General features: G+C 42.1%; 2 protein-coding genes across 2 annotated transcripts in view; both read left to right on the top strand.

Moving 5' to 3' along the window:
- Positions 1-277: 277 nt before the first annotated feature.
- On the top strand, positions 278-2363 carry LOC142946600 (claudin-19). The gene is made up of 4 exons (XM_076088030.1): positions 278-479; positions 922-1086; positions 1838-1916; positions 1999-2363. Exons 1-4 carry the CDS (start codon positions 278-280, stop codon positions 2162-2164), a joined length of 612 nt encoding a protein of 203 aa, XP_075944145.1. The 3' UTR covers positions 2165-2363.
- Positions 2364-5729: 3366 nt separating this feature from the next.
- p3h2 (prolyl 3-hydroxylase 2) overlaps positions 5730-17012 on the top strand; it is a 48897-nt gene continuing 37614 nt past the window's right edge. The window contains exon 1 of the mRNA XM_076088021.1: positions 5730-6310. Within this exon, the coding sequence (XP_075944136.1) occupies positions 5894-6310 (417 nt within the window). The 5' untranslated portion in view covers positions 5730-5893. The remainder of the gene's footprint in view (positions 6311-17012) is intronic.

Genomic DNA, 17012 nt, shown 5'->3' with positions numbered 1-17012 from the left:
CTGGACTGATAAGACCGAAGAAGAAAAAAAAACTCTTCCCATCATCCACTGCCGTTGGAGTAAAGAGCTCACATGCGTCACGCGCCTTGGACTTTAAATAGAGGCTGCAGAGAAGCGCGCGTATAACGGTCTGCAAGGCTGCGAGGAGGCATCAAGAAGGAAATTAACTTTTCTCATCGCTAAGAGATTTTTTGTCTCTGCTAAGTTTCCAAACAAGTTCTCGGACCTTTTTTATTTGATTTCTCAACTCTTCCCGCTCTGCTGTTATCTGGACACGATGGCCAGCTCGGGACTGCAGCTCCTCGGTTTCTTCCTCTCACTGGTCGGTCTCGCCGCCACTGTCGGCGCTACTTTGATGGTGGAATGGAAGATGCAGTACCAGGGCAAGACTCACCGCGTGTTCGAGGGCTTGTGGATGAGCTGCAGTGGCAACGTGAGAACAACCTGTGAATTTCACCAGTACCTCCTGAAGCTGCCAAGTAAGTTCTTTTTTTAATCGCATCTGCATCTCCTCTAAAAAACCAGACGCTGCTTGTTGAGATATACCTTCCACTGTCAAGAAGCTACTATAATTAGACAGAAGTGCGTCTTTGTTGTGCAAGCCCTTTGGATTGACCTCATCTGACTTCATGGCATGTCTGATATTCATACAGGGAAGAAGTTAGGTACTGGCAATTCCCTAGTATGTTTTGTAGAATTGTTCTCTTTATTTCAGCTTTATTTTCTTTTGTGTTGTTGACAAAGTCTAAAGGTTAAGCCTGCAGACCAAACCAGAAAAAAAGACTACAACTGTAATACATTTATTTACAGAAAGAAGCAATATGAGTAATATGCAATGTCTTATAGAAAGCAGAGATCAGACTGTATCAATGAGAAGTTTGCTTTTTAAATGTACCAACGTTCCCACTTCTGCTCCTCTAGCTGAGGTCCAGGCTACCAGGGCCGTGATGCTGATCAGCATCTTCCTCTCCACTGTGGCGCTGTTGACGTCCACAGTGGGAATGAAGTGCACCCGCTTCATGGACGGCAAAGCTGAGAGCAAATCCACAACAGCTATGGTCGGAGGAATCATGTTCATGGCTGCAGGTGTGTTCAGCGGCAGCAGAACCTGACAGGCTTTCACAGACACTCAGACTGGATAATATGTCAAATATGATGTGCTAATAATGTTCCAATTCATCCCATTTTTTTTATTCAACCTTCATTTAACTATGAATGCCTCACTAAGATCTCAGTTTTCTCCTGGCCAAAATAGGCAGCAGTAACAGAGTTACAGGCAAACAACAACACAATAAGATAACACAAAAATACACCCCACAAGACAAGAACTAAACAGTTAAGCCATTATACAATTGTGAATAACATTTCTAATACAATCATGTAAAAGATTACATCCCATAAACAACCTTAATGCAAACTAAGATTATTTAAAAACAACCCAAGGGCCTTTTGAAACCATAAGACGAGTCCAAAACAACTTAATGAGACTATTAAGCATCGGCAGCCAGACGAGAGAGAGCACCCAGTTTCTGCAGCAATATGGGCAGAGATGTCATCAGCACATTTAGCTCCTATATTAGGTCAGTCTAAAGATATGGCCTTAATCTTTTCATAATTCAAACCATGAAATTCTATGACTAAAAGGAAAATAGTGGATCATATTGAGCACTCATAAAGGAAGGTCATCTTACATCTATCTTACATCTGTGATGTCTGCAGTTGTTTTTTTCACCATTAAAAGTATTCAATCAGTCCCTAAAAATAGAAAAAAACCTTAGTAAAGGTAGTCTTAAATAAACTTTTTTAATAAACAATATGATGTGTTTTCTTTGTTCAGGTTTATTGACCTTCATCATAACCTCCTGGTACGTCAAAATGATTGTTCAGATCGTCAATGAATCTCATCGCCTGCAGAGGTACACACACACACAGACAAACACACACACAGTTGATTCTGTACATAGTAGTGCATCTAAATGCCTGTGTTTTTCTCTGCAGCTTTGAGTTCGGTAACGCCGTGTTTGTCAGCTGGGCTGGCGGCCTCCTCACTATGGCTGGCGGTGCTTTCCTGAGCTGTCGGAGATGCTCGCGGTCCCAGTCCACCGTGTCCATCAGCTCCAACCACCTCTTCTCCACCACCCACCCAAAGTCCAACTACGTTTAGTGGAGGAGAGCAGCGGAGAGGCTTTGATACAGTCAGCGCTGAATTTACCAACAGGAGCAGGTTGTGTTACGATGACGACAAACTGTAGGATTATAAATACTACCTGCTGAACATCAAGTTAGTAACCAGGATCAGGATTACACACAAGATCAAGCTGTTTGTTCTGACTTTCAATCCCATTTCATACAGTAGCTTGAATTCTTCCGGTTCAGCACAACACTTGTTTGGTTGTCACTTAGATGTTGTCAGTCATTTTTTTTTCCATTGAAGGAATTAAAAGTAAGGATTACATTTGTAATTGATAAAAAAAAATACAAATATCATATAAAGTAATCAATATGCTGCAGGAATGAGTCCTAAAACCCTGACAAATCCCATCGGCTTTGTGTCGAGGTAACCGGTGCGACGCTAACTTCCAGGTTGGCCAACAAAAACACGTCATCGCTGCAGCACTCGGTTCTTCCAGGTCTATATTCCTGAACTTTGTCAGCCTGTTTGTGTAATTATGAATTCACCAAGTTCCTCGTCACAACTACCAATGAAGAACACTTGTTTCAATAGTTTGCAGTGTAGAACCAAAGTTTTGACACTTGATTGAAAGATCTTTTCAGGTGTACATTGCTGTACAATTCGTTCCACTTCTGTAGCACATTCTGTGGCCGTTTGAAAGACTTTTTGAAAATAAAATATGTTTGTGTTCTTCTGGCTTACGTTACGTTCTATTTTATTGTATACAGTGTTAAGGTTGATGTTTTTCTCTTACTTAAATTACTTTTTATACTACAGTATAGTGATGAAGATGTACTGACACAGGTCAGCGTCAGTGGTGGAAGAAATACTTTGAACCTTTACTTAAATAAATGTAGTAATACCACACTAGAAATACTCTGTTACTTACATAAAACTACGGAAGTATTAGCATGAAAATATACGTAGAGTACAAAAAGTAAAAGTAGCCTACTCTTTATGCAGAATGGCCCATTTAAAGATAATATATAACATATAATTCAATATCATTTCAATATCATCAAGTAAAAAGTACAATATCCTTCTGAAATGTGGTGGTAGAAATATAAAGAAAAAATATTATAAAGTAGCAATAAATGGAAATACTCAAATGAAGTACAAGTACCTCAAATGTGAACAATAGAATAAGTACCGTAATTAGTTAAATGTACTTTGTTGATCAAATTTGATTTGGTTCATTGACATTGTGTACAAAGTGGATCCAGTAATGAGAGCTTTCCGGACACTGAAACTGTTTCCTTCCTCTCATATCTGCTGTCGTTTTGCCCCGTAAACTCTGTTTACTGGCATCTGTTATTACAGCTGCTGCCGTGATGAACTCAGACTGGAGAATTGATTTGAAGTGGAGTAAGAAGTTCTGTATAAAACGAGCTGAGAGTCGGTGTAAGAGCTTTATCTCAAACTGGGTTCACGTTTAGACAGAATTACTTAATTCAAATGCCTCTAAAGATATTTGTTGGAGCTTTTTATTTGATGTTAGTATTTAGTTATTTTATTCATAAGTAGTATTGTTTCATTAGTTTTTGTTGTTGTTTAAGTATACTTAGTGTTTATTGTTTGTTTGTTTGTTAATGAATTGGGTAACACTGTGGGCACCTGCGGTCATATATAGGAGTAGGCAGGTACAGGACCAGCATGCACCGGGGTGGGCCTATGGTTTTCTAACAGAGCAGGAGAGGCAGCGATATGAGTTCCTTTGTTCTTTCATGTGCTCGCTTGTTTTTTTTGTGTTAAATAAATAATGAGACATTGAATTATTTTCCCTGTGTAAACCACAAACCCATTGTGCGTCAGCGGCCCTTTGATTTATGCTTGTTTTTGATTTATCGGACAAATGGCCACTACAATATTGATTGCGGAATGATTTGAAGTACGGGGAAGTCATCCTGGACAGGGTCAAACAACTTCGTTTCTTCAGTAGAAACACAACAAACAGCAGGAGACTGTTGTGTCTTCCGCGGATGTAAACTAATCAGGAATCTCTCATGGGACTGGCAAACTGCTGCCCAGATTCTTCCTGAAGCCTCATGAAGACATGGGTGGATCTGTGTTTCTTTTGTAGTAACTTCATCACAGCAACAGTTTATTCTGTAGTCTTACGTGAGTGGACATACAGCACAGACAACACCTGTGGTACAATCCAGAACAACAGCCCTACAATAAAAGTCTGTTGTGCTTGTTCTATTGTATGGCATTAATTAAGACATTCCTGTTATTTTGTCCAGTCCTTCTAAGTGTTTTGGACTTTTGGACACAGAGCCACTCATATTGAGGTCTCTTTTGTTTTAATGTGTTTTATTTGTGCCTATTATATCCTGCTGCACCTTTTCCACTGATTTTGTAGCTTTTACATTTTGTTTTTAGTATTGATTTAAAAAAGCTATGGCTTGACAACACATTTCAGTCAGGATGATAAAAGACTGACCTTAAAAAACACCCGTTGAAGATAAAAACACTTGGGATTATTTCCACATACCACACTTACAGCTGAACCTGAAGTACAGTATCTACAGTGCATGTTAGTACCTTTATGGTTCCCTGGAGTCCTTTTACCGGCTTTTACCTGTCGCCTCTGTGGTGTCTTCAAAGAGTAATGGAATAACAGTTGCCCATGTATTGTTTTTATATAAAAGATTAACTTTCTGTTTGTCCTCAATGAAGAGTTGAGAGGTTGGTTTTAAAAGCGTCCGGTGATTAAACTGCTTGTAGCTGGAATAACCTCCAGAGGGAGACAGTCTCCTGTAAATGGATTTCGGCCGACTGTGTCTCGACTCTCACACTGAACCCCCAAAACAAACAAAACGTCCAGAACACACGGCAGCAAGTATTTGTACATGCGTATCTCATTAGAAAAGATTGTGAGGCGGACATTTTTAAGCAACTTACTTGTATTAGGCTATTTAACAGGGACAGTGCACTATGATAAACAAGAGGCTATTTTCCATCAGTCGTCTTTGGGCAGATGTTATAAATTAATTCCCATAAAAGAACATAATTACAAAGGTGACTTATTATCATTGCGCCATTTTCTTGGAGAACACATTTTAAATGCAGAGCTATATTCATAATTAATATCGCATTATAAATCTAATCTAAATCGTTTTAAATAGTCACATATTTAAGTGTATGTATTGCTGTTTGTTTGGTCTATAAAGTGACCTCTGTTTTAAGAGTTTGGTGCCCGTTTGTTTAATAAAAGGACATTTTCTTTTTCAGGCATTTTTATCGAGCACCTTTTCTTTTTAAAGTTCCCTCAGATCTGCAGCGGAAACTTTGGAGACTGAACACGTGTCTTAGGAAACAACAACTTAAGTGGTTTTCAACAAGTACAAAAAATAATGATGTGGTGAAATGACGTGGAATCAAAGTATTTCGTGTTCGTACTCTGTGGCGACCCACGGGACTCCCTGAAGGACCCTCGTGGGTCCCCCGCTCGGCTGCTCCAGCAGCCTGTAAGGAAAGCCGTGATTGTGCTCCGGACCATTCACGTCTTGGAGGGGAGGAGTCAGCGGAGCCAGAGAGGGGTCATACCAAAATGTGTGTCCCCGACAAAAGCAACATTATTTCCGCCCTGGTCCGGTGCCGTCCTGCGTTATCTCCGCAAGGAGCTTTTAAATGGACTCTACAACGAGTCTAAGCTGATCGTAGTTGTGACTGACAGTCTGCTCCTGTCGCTCCTCGCCGTCTGAACCGAAGCAGAGGATGGATGGAAACTTTTCACCGGCTGCTATCTTCTCCGTAGTCCTCCTCACTGTCGCGTTGTCATCTTCAACAGCCTTCCTGGAGCCGTACGACCTCTTATATGACAGCGCGGTGCAGGCGTTTTACAACAACGACTATACAAATGTGGTGCGCTACATGGAGGGAGCGCTCAGCAGCTACAAAGAAGTCCGGCGCACCAAAGTCCGGTGCCGGTTGAGGTGCCAGGACCAGCATCCCTTCGATGGCACCTTCTCGGACCTACGCTTCACCGACGTGGTGCTCCGGAGAGCGGCGTGCATGAACGCGTGCATCGAGGAGAAAATCGGTGCTCAGTCCGTGCACAAAGTCAGCGAGGATGTAGTGCAGGACTTCCATCGGAGGATCCCTTACAACTATCTTCAGCTGGCATATCAGAAGGTGAGGGGGGGGAGGGGGATGTGAGGTAACGGACTCAACGGAGCCCTGCTGCTGCGCACTCAGCTGGGAATTATTATTAATCTCGCTGCTTTGCTCCACTTTACCTGCTGCAGTCTTCATCAGCTGTTGCTGCTGCCCAGCAACGTGATGCAGAGTGATGGGAGGTCTGCTGCACACATGTCGGGAACAACTGTAGGGATTCAGTAGTGTAGCCACTAGTATTTCTACATACAATATTTGGGCATGTACACATGTGCCAGTACCTTACTTCTTAAATATATCCACATATAGTACAGGGGACACAGACATAGGCATGGTATTGGGTATTTACAACTCCACTGCAGTTGAACCAGATAAACAAATATATTTTCAGGTCTCAATATTGATATTTAATGGTTAAATATTGTGCAATAACAATGAAAAGCCAACTCGAGGAGAATAGCTATTATTCAGCAGGGTGTTTTACAGTTGAACAAATATATGTACATGTTGGAGCAAAAATAATCGAGTTAAACAATAAAATACAGGAAAAACATGAATGTGCCACATATCTGCCATGCATATATATACTGACTGATAAGCCAATTCTGTCCTGCTGATCATATCAGTCAGACTCTTTCAATACAAGCTAAAGCTTTATGTCAGTTTTCAGTCCTGTCGGCAGTAACATGCAGCATGTGTGATGTAACATGCCTCACACACATCCTATGTTGCTGATATTAGGTTTAGTTGTAGGTAGATCGAGGCCCAGCAGCCCAATCGCAGCAGGTTGAGATGTCTGTGCAGCTGCTTCAGCCACGCTTTGGTTTTTAAAGCTCCTCTGTCAGCAGTTGTTATTTTGGGGCAAAATATTTGTCAATCTTCTTTCCGTTTTGGCAGCTCCAACTTATTCTTTCTCTTTTTTCAACACACTTGTTAGATGAGTGACTAACTCAAGATTTACTTAAAAGTGCAGTCAGATAATATATTCAGTGCGCTTTTACATTCTGACATTATCAACACTCCTAAACTGAAACTATTCCTCGATTTCTACACTTTCAAAATCTTTTGTCATTCGCTCTACAATCGTACAAATTTCCAGAGCAGCTTTTCCCGTGAGATCCGTCTTTTGGCTGCGACGATGTTGAGCAGTAGGCGTGGGAACAATCCAAGAGACGGTTAGAACAGGAGAGCTGGGAACAAAGTCTGATCCGCTGATTCAGACTGTGTGCTATATTTGTCTCTGAGGAGTTTGATGTGCCTGCCGAATATTTGCCATCGCACCAGTTTGTATTTTGTATAGTTTCACAAATGTATGAAGAGCCCCCATGTTTGTATTCAAAGCTCCTTAAAAAGAGTTGGAGACCCCCTTGATATGAATTGATCTATTCATTAGTATTACCGCAGGTATTTGTCAGCATGTTTTGTGTGGAAGGAACAATCTCCTTTTATGCCGACGATTATCTTGGACTTCCGACAGATGAAAAGAGAAGAACTTGAGCTTTACGAACACTTCATTCAACATGCAGGCGTACAATAAGATGCGTGACTGCAACAAACAAAGATATTTCTGCAGGGGAGTTGTATTTCTGCATCCGTCCCTCAACAGCACGGTCAGGGTCAACTTCAGGACACTTGCAGTTTCAGCGGCAATCATACAGCGGTGACTGTACAAATAATTAACTCAAGCTGTGGTTGAGCATTATTGGACTTTTTACCTTCTTGTGAGCAAGAGGGTGACATTTGACGTTTTGGAGCTCACTTGGGAAGCTGGCACCGTCTCCTTCCATTAACCCGAGACCCGGTCGACTTCCACTGTTGCTAATCTCAGACCAGCTCCAAAATGCCAGGGTGATGACACACAGCTTCCACCCTTCAGAAGTGTTGGGAAGTTCATGGGCCTTGTTGCTGTCTGCTGCTGGGCAAATGGTTTCTCCATTTTTTTCCATTTTTTCTGAGTCAGAGCTGATGCCATCCTCCATAAAAGTGTACGCTCCTGTCTAGACATGAGCATGACACAACCCTACACACACACACAGAGTCTCACCCAGCTGTAAAACACATTACTAATCTTTTGCAAAAAGAACTTTGAGTTCTCAAACATCTGTTTGGAGGAAAAAGTGGCTCATTTAGTTTTTTTTTTTCTCTTCAAAACAAAGCAGAAACCAAAGCTCTCATGAATGTTTTAAATCTTTATCCCGTCCTCTCCTGTGTCTCGTAGCGTGTTGACGCCTTTATGAACTAAGTATATGGCAGCACATCAAGGCTGAGAGCTCTGATGTTGATCCTGCCCACAGGTAAGGAGAGGCAGCTCTAGAGCACTCCCATTGGCCAACCCGATGAGAGCACATCAGACCAGTCAGTGTGTGCATATGCACGTTAGTATCTGAATCTTGTGTGTGTCTATATGTGTGCAGGCGCCCTCACGTGTGTGTTAGTATGGGGGCACTTGGTGGTGTTTGTGAAAATAAATAACATTCCTGCACATTCCAGCGTCACACACCCTCCTCCTGACAGCCTCTGGCACAATGCATCCATTGGGTTAGAAGAGGTTCCACAGTCACCAACTGTTCTCCTTGCTCAGGCTGCTGCGTATGTCCCCCCCCCCCCAGCTCGCCCATCATTTAGCCTGGCAAATATTTTATTTTCCTGTTGTGGTCTGTTTGCTTTTCTTAAAAAAAAAAGAGAGGCACGCCACCTTTTGCAGGTATTAAAGGGAGACTTCTGTGGGCTGGACCCTGATGGCCTCCAGTGATCTCTGGCTCCGGCCACAGCTCTCACTACAGTTGCCCGACTGCAGAGCGGATCAGAGGCCCCGAACTGCCCTCAGGAGCAAGAAGAGGCCGTATCTCCAGCCTCTTTATCCGGAAACTGGTCTGACTCACAGCACTGCTGTTCCAAGGAGCAATTCTGAAGAAGTCTTTGAATTTATCAATATTTAATTTGATTATGAATAAATGAGTGAAAATCGGATTTAAAAAAAAAATCATAAGGCAAATTTCCAGAATTAGCCAAAAACACAGCAGCATGTGGGGACAGTCCAGCTTAAACCCCGATGTTTGTGAGTTAGATGGGAATCACAGATGATGTTATTGTCATCTGCAGCTGATATAAGGGGATTGAAGGGTCTTGGACAGAGGGAGAATGAGCTATGTCTTTGGATTAGGATTGTAAGGCTGGCTTTTCCTCAGAGGCAGGCAGTGTGTTCGCCTCCAAGTCAGATTTATATGTTTGATGTCAAGGGTCGTTTTTTGCTGTTATCCCATTGGCAAAGTGACTGAGAGTGAGACAGGAAGTAACGCAGGATCAGACAAAGTAGAGGTAGACATCGTAGATAAACATATGCTGGCTTGAAGAAAATGTAGATTGTGACTAAAGAGAAACAACACTGTCTTTAATAAATGTAAATGATCACCATCACCTGCTCCTCTGCAGAGCCAACATGCTGCTTCCCTAACCTAGTGTGCAGTGCTGTGCTTTGCCCAGACAGTGTGGCACTTGTCTGTGCCAAAGGCCTTCTCTTCTGCATGACTGGAAATGAGCAGATAGCACACTACAGGAATGTTGGGGCACGCTGTGGCGTAACACACCAATATAGCTCTCGCCCTGATTAACAATTAAACGGCTGCAGGAGAGGAGGAGGAGGAGGCTGCTAATGGGTCACTGCAGTGGGGTTGTGGGCTGGGACGAGACAGCAGCAGGTTGTGGAAGGGAGGCGGTCTTTGCTCGGGGGTGACTTTGTGAAGTGCTGGCGTCTGTGAATGTGTGGCTGAGGCCTCGCAGAACAGCAGTCTGCCGGCAATCAGGAAGTGTTTGATTCAAGCTCCAAACTTTTGATTGATTCATGAATATTTATCACAGTGACTGCATTCTGACCACAGTGTATTCTCAATAAATAGGAGGATTTTGGACCAAGGTTCTGTGTGTGTGTGTGTGTGTGTGTGTGTGTGTGTGTGTGTGTGTGTGTGTGTGTGTGTGTGTGTGTGTGTGTGTGTGTGTGTGTGTGTGTGTGTGTGTGTGTGTGTGTGTGTGTGTGTGTGTGTGTGTGTGTGTGTGTGTGTGTGTGTGTGTGTGTGTGTGTGTGTGTGTGTGTGTGTGTGTGTGTGTGTGTGTGTGTGTGTGTGTGTGTGTGTGTGTGTGTGTGTGTGTGTGTCAGTCTGGCTAAAGACTCCCGGGTGTCTCAGTGGAGAAATCTGTGCTGGGATGGAAAACCCAGAGTTTGCCAGGCATCTGTTCAGCTTCACTAGTGACTTGAACTATGTGTTGGCTGCTGCGGGGGTGCAAGCAGAGGAAACCACTTCTATCCGTCATGTTATCTTTTACACAGCAGCCATGATCTGGTATTTCTCTCATGAAGAGGCAGAAAAACATTAATCTCACCTGTGAGACACCCACACAGTACACACACAAACTGATGTTTCCCTTCACTGACAAATAAAGTCAACTTTGGATAGTTTTGAGTATGTACTGCTTCAGACAATGAGTTTGCTGTAAACCCTGCGGTGGTTGCATCAGAGAGAAGGAAGCTTTTATGCTGAAGACCAAGAACATACATTGATCTCTGTTGTTAGCTTATTCCATTAGACCCATGGGTGTGTCATACACTGTGAACCTGGCTGTTGGAATTGGAGAGATAGAAAGGGCCAGTGTGCACTGACTAGCGATGCTGTTCGTTTTCTTTTTTTTTTTTTTTCCAAAATGTTTGTTCACATGGAGCCAGTAGCCAGTTCAGGAGTGGACTATTCTGAGTGTGACTGAACACATATTTGGCCTTTATAGAACTGTTGGCGCATATTTAGGCCAACCTTTTAGTCCACACAAAGAGTAAAATGTTCCACCGGTTTCCTGAGGTATCCTATATCCACCTCACAGCTTGTTCCGCACAACGTGAGCTATAAATTGTACCAACGTCTCAGGTTGCTTCTGTCTTCGGCAGATCATTTCTCGGATGTGGAGAGCTGTGAGCTTCGTGGGTGGAAACAGCAAAGAGGGCAGAGGGTACAGAAAGTCAAATCTGATATGGAAAACACTGGAAAATGAAGTCGTTTTCGTAGTCGCAGTATCACTTTAAGTTAAAGTAAAGCAGATTCTTTCTTTTTTTATCGTTTTGTCTTTCAACAGCTTACATGTACACAGCATGGTTTGATGAATGTTCAATCAGAGCCACACCAGGGTCACATGTCTCCTCTTCCCTCTTCCACTGGTGTGGTGATGCACACATTTGTGATCACATGAACTGATTGTTGTTGTGTTGATGGATAAAAGCATATTGGGTTATATTTGCATATTTTCTTGTGCGCACAGAAATGTACACCCCTAACAGCCATATTCAGCATTACATAAATTAGTTAGCGAGGGCGTTCGCAACTGTAGTGGCCAGACATCGCAAGAGTGAGTCTGAGACAGAGAAAGTCAAATAAAGATAATTTACGTCTGTCTGGAAAATGCCATGTTTGGAAGATAATTATGTTACTTTGATGTTAATTATTATGTGCCTGATACTGTGCCATATCCTCCGGTACTCCTCAGAAGTCAGAGACATTCATCTTTTGAGGGCAGTTTGTTTGCCTTTTTGACCCCACAGCTGTTTCCTGTAAAATTCAATTAGAAGTGTTGATTGTTTATCCAGGCCCTCTTCGGGGCGATGGTCCCATGGTGACTCTGTAGTAAATGTGTGCTTATGCGGCACTGTTTATGTGTGTGAGAATCTAAGATATATATAATTGGTAGGGCTGCCCCCTCTAAAGATTTCTTTAGTGGATTAGTCATTTTTTAAATGCCTTTTCATGCTGAGTGACCTATTTCCAAGAAACTTGGCACATCTCTGGTAAACACAAGATTTTAAGTGGTGCTTTTGTTGATCCTTTATGGAGTTTTACGGCTCTGTTGATTTAATCGCCTAATTGTTTGTCGACGAAATCGTATCGGTGTCAGTTGACTAAGAATTTCTTTTGTAGAGAACAGCTCTAGTTGTTGGATATCAGAATATGTCGGGCCTGAGATGCATTTCAGTTTTTGTATCGGAAATGTTCCAGTGCAGATGTCCTTATTTCACACCATGAAAACAGAAATTACGGCTCTCTCAATCCACCCTACGCTACACATCACTAAGTTAAGTTTGACAGCTGGCATCGAGAAGGGGCCGATTTCCAATTTGCACACCCCACTCTTCCTCCCTCCCACCTACGACTGCCAAAGAGTAATTCACTCTAGTGCATAACGCCAGGACTTCCAACTATTATCCCCTGCCGCTCTGTGACCTGCTTATCTTTGCTGTTAGTTCTCAGCTCCCTGAGCGTATTTTCCCTAAAGGGAAACCGGTAGTATTACACCTACTTGGACAACAGGAGAGAATAGTCTTCATGATCCCTTGTTGACCTGACCCCTGGCCGACACTGACGTCAGAGCCGCGTCTCCACATCTGGTTCATATCGCTGTAAATTACAGGTAATAACGGTGCTAAACAGCGTTGGGCACAATGAGCTAAAGAAAGGCTCGTCTACTTTATCAAAGTAGTGTGACAGGATTAGGAGGAAGTGAAGTTGAGGCTGAAATGTGCACTAAGTGGCTTTTTGTTCTTGGATTGCACTTATGTCATCTCTAGCCAATAAAGAGGTCCTTCTGGAGGTCTAAGGTAATGAAACAATGAGATCATGGCTATCAACATCCTGCAAAATTTTTGATCTATCGGCTCTATGAATGGCTCCTCTTCTTTATTTCAGCTGCTTTATAGCTTAAACCTTCCTCTTGGTTGTTTTTCATCACCCATGCTGCTTGAATCAGACTGAGACAATTATTCAGAGGAACATAATGCATCTGTTTCTAAAAAAACATCTCCTAAATCTCCCAAGAAAGCTGAAAGTAGTTTTGGACTGTCAACACGTGGAGGGGTCACATCTGATGGCTGCCAGAGATGGTGATTAAACAGGATAACACTGTGTGTGTGTGTGTGTGTGTGTGTGTGTGTGTGTGTGTGTGTGTGTGTGTTCCCTTCTAAGAGCCAAATGTCCTTTCCTGTAAATTTAGGGCAGCAGGAATATATCATCTGCAAAGAGTTAAAGTGAGGTCAGTCCTGCATCATCTCCTGTTGACGCCTACAGCAAGCTTTGAAGATGAGCTGATTAAAAGGTCTAAAAGTGAGACGGAAGGAGTTACTCGGGCCTGACCAGCTCTTTTGATTGGACAATATAAGAGTTCAAAACAAATTAACCATTTGTCTCAGAGAGTTAGTACCCATCTGCTCAAAGCACGGCTGCCACAAATATTTATCTGAACAAATCAGGATTTCTGATTATTAGCAATTGACTTGCTAGCCTAAATCATAGAATGTATTTAAAGATGGATGAAATGATAGCTCCCCAACATTTTATATTTATTTACTGAAAACAGCGACCTGTTGCAGCCGAATACGATGCTATGCTAGAGCGATGAGAGTTAAACAGGCTGTAAAACCAAAACAATGGGCTGAGAGACGCCCAAAATGTGAAGCTACTATCACTCACTAATTCTCAGTGGGTTTGTCACAAGTGACCCATTTCACATCCAAGTAGTCATGTGATCCATCGAAGATGTCGTAACATTGCTGTCACATTGTCATCGTCCTGTCGGTTCATGGGAAAAAAACTCCAAGCTAATTTTAAAACAGCTGCTATTTAGCCAAAATTCAGAGCGCTCCGTGCTAACATTTGGCATTGAAAGTAATGTACATATACTATATTGATTATCACTGACATGTTGTCCTGTCTACTCTCGCGTTATGTCCACTTGTGTCTTCAAAACATTGCTGCAACCATGTTTTTATTCACTCTGGAAGTACACTTTGGATACACCTTGAGACATTCAGGATAATGTAGAATGATTTCCTTATAACGGCCCATCCTAAACTTGGCACGGCTTGTTTAAATCCCTGCAGACTGCCGTCAGCTAACGCTTTATTTCCAAGTTGTAATTTATTTTACAAGTGTTTTACTGTTGGCTTTTGCTCGAGGCTCGTGTTTATGTTCCGCCCCGTTTGCCAATTCAGTAATGAGTCATTTAAGTGAATATTTGGAGCCTCGGTTTATGTAAAGCGTTCAGAGGACTGTGACGTCACGCAGTAGGAGAGCAAAGAATGTAAACCTTTTTGCTCGAGTTATGATTTGGTGAGAAAACAAACTCTGGGCTGCCACTTCAAGACGTATTACCCTGTGACCACATGCACGCAATACAGAATGAAGGCATCGGTCTTCTTGAATGTCTACATGCACGCAGAAGTAATAATTTAACTTGTGGAGGCAGAGGAATACGGGAAAATAAACTCTTCCGCCTGCCTGTAATCATAAACATTGTGACACAGCCAAGGCCAGAGACCCGTTCAGTTCTGGGGAAAAGCGACTTTCTAGAAAGTTCACAGACTGTTCGGTATTCATGCAGAGGGTATGCAATGTCATGGATCCTGAATATGTCTGCTTTGTATAATGGTGTGGCATGTTGACAGTCATTTATTGTTTCGTCCTGTCTCTTGGCCGTCAGAAAGAAAAGTATGGGAAATATACTACAAAATATAAACAAAATGGAAGACGAAGGAATTATCTTCCTTTTTGTTTATATTTAAAACTATATTTTACAGTTTAACTCACACTTTACTTTTAATAGTTTTGATTTTTTCAAATCATTTTGATGTGTGTGAGAGTACAAGAGCTGCAGCCTTGTATGTAAGTTTGAAAAATACAGCTTTTTTTCCGACTGAATTTGTCTGAGTGCGTGTGTGGGAAGTCTAGAGGAAGATCTTAAGTATCAAGCACAACCTTTTATTGGTATAGAGAACAACAATACTCTATTTTCTGTAACTAAGCAAGCAATCTACTTCCTGTTTACGTCGGCACCTGCTTGCCCAGTGTAAGTGAATGTCCATGTGAACATTAAAACGCTGTTTTAAAACAAAAAAAGGTATTCGTGTGGATGTACCTGAGGGTGAGGACAGTCAAGCTGTGGGACCACTACACATATTCGCCTGCTGTTCAGGAGGGGAAAAAAAAATCTTTTGATTTTAATATAAATGCCATTTAAACGGTGGCAGCTGTGTCTTTTCTTTTGGAGGGAAATGTTTTCCTGCTGTGTCAACTCTGGTTTATTGGAATTTAATAGAAGGAGGATTACCCTCTTTCATTGTTGTCTGGTATGGAAATCTTTACACGTTTTCCATACACTGACTATAGGCTCGACAGGCTTCTTAATTTAGCATTAAAATGTGATCTGAGGTATTTACAGAATGTGGGTCCTCTGGAAGGCCAACCCAGACTGTCCTGACCAGCCCCGTGCAAAGAGTTAGAACTCCTGCCACCGGGCCGCTGCTGTGGAGCTCGTGCTAGGAGGACAACAGGGCTGCAGGTTGTTTGTGTTTCCACGGCCCTCAATAATGCTCAACATGGAATAACTCCTGCACATTCAAATCTGCCCTCTCGGCCTCCTTTTTGCACTGTGACATTTTTCACTTGCACATGTATTTGCATGTTATTCCTCCTCCCATTTGATGGTTTGATCTTTGGTTTTACTGCCGTGTAGTGGTGTGTTCTCTGTTTAGCTACCGTCGAACGTGTCGAGGTGATGTTAAACCTGCTGGTGCATTTCCATTCATGGAACACTTCAGATGGACGTGATAAGACTTGACTTTCACTTGAGTTATAGACTTGAATCTGTGTCAATATTTACTTCGTTACCAACTGTTCTAATATTTATTATCAGCATCGGACAGTTCATGATGATGTAATGTTTATACTCACATGTAGGGGTTGTAACGCTGTGTTTATTGTTGCTTAGTTGCAAGCGTTAGTGCTTATTATAGTGAGTAAACAGTTGATACTAAGTTAATCATATTAACCCTGGCCAAGTTTAAAACTGTAATAATAATTATACCTCTGCATTCCAAACTGACGATGAACTGTTATTATCTTTATTGAACTATTGTGTAATAGTGCTGTTAAATGGTGCAACAGATAGCGTAGCCCTATCGCTTCATCACAGCTCAGTTGAGATACGTTTAACTTTAGTTGGCTTTCTCTGAGTGCTGTACCTTTTCCGGTGGAATGGTTATAGAGCTGACGCATTAGAAATCTACATGACTCATCTATTTCCTTTCATGTTGCTTTGCTGGCAAACTCTTGTAAAGTAAGGCCTAAATGTTTGCTCTTCATGGTCTAAATAAGGCTATGCATGGTACTTAGAGTGGCTTCAGTTAATTAAAGATGTTACGTTCTAAGAATATCTCATAATGTTTATGCCATATGTTTGCGAGGGTGTGAGGTTTTGCCTTGGCACAGCGGAAAAAAATAAACAGTGTATTGTAATTAAGTAAATTCCTCACTTTAACTGCCGTTCACACAAACTGAACCAAATCTAATTAAGATGTTCAATGTCAGCAACAGCGTTGAGAAAAGTGTGTCTGCCATTTTTTTTCCTCACAGAAAATGCTACCAATTAATTAAGCCTGGTGCAAGGAGCACACCTTGTGGGCTGGTTTCTAAGCAGCAGCAGAGATACAAACAAAACCAATGAGAGACCTGCTGCTCCGTGGTTTGGTGGCTTATAACATCTCTTCATCAAAGAGGAATTCTGACATGGTTTGGGCAGAAAGCTGAATCGTGGCGACTGTGTCATTCTGAGGAAATGAGCTGTAAAATCCCCAAGAGTCTATAATATGGACTCCGATTGAGACTCCGAGAGAGGAACATGACTCTCTGTACAG

The sequence above is a fragment of the Anarhichas minor genome, unplaced genomic scaffold (genome assembly GCF_050575085.1).
Source record: "Anarhichas minor isolate MPS153535 unplaced genomic scaffold, ASM5057508v1 ptg000010l, whole genome shotgun sequence".
NCBI classification, from domain to species: Eukaryota; Metazoa; Chordata; class Actinopteri; order Perciformes; family Anarhichadidae; genus Anarhichas; species Anarhichas minor.
The sequence above is the reverse complement of the archived record's forward strand: the minus strand, read 5'-3'. Positions and strand labels throughout refer to the sequence as shown.

Excerpts from the sequence above, each read along its gene's own strand:
- LOC142946600 (XM_076088030.1), top strand. The coding sequence starts at position 278 with ATGGCCAGCTCGGGACTGCAGCTCCTCGGTTTCTTCCTCTCACTGGTC. Across the intron at positions 480-921 it reads GTACCTCCTGAAGCTGCCAA|CTGAGGTCCAGGCTACCAGG; the intron begins GTAAGTTCTTTT and ends CTGCTCCTCTAG. Across the intron at positions 1,917-1,998 it reads GAATCTCATCGCCTGCAGAG|CTTTGAGTTCGGTAACGCCG; the intron begins GTACACACACAC and ends TTTTCTCTGCAG.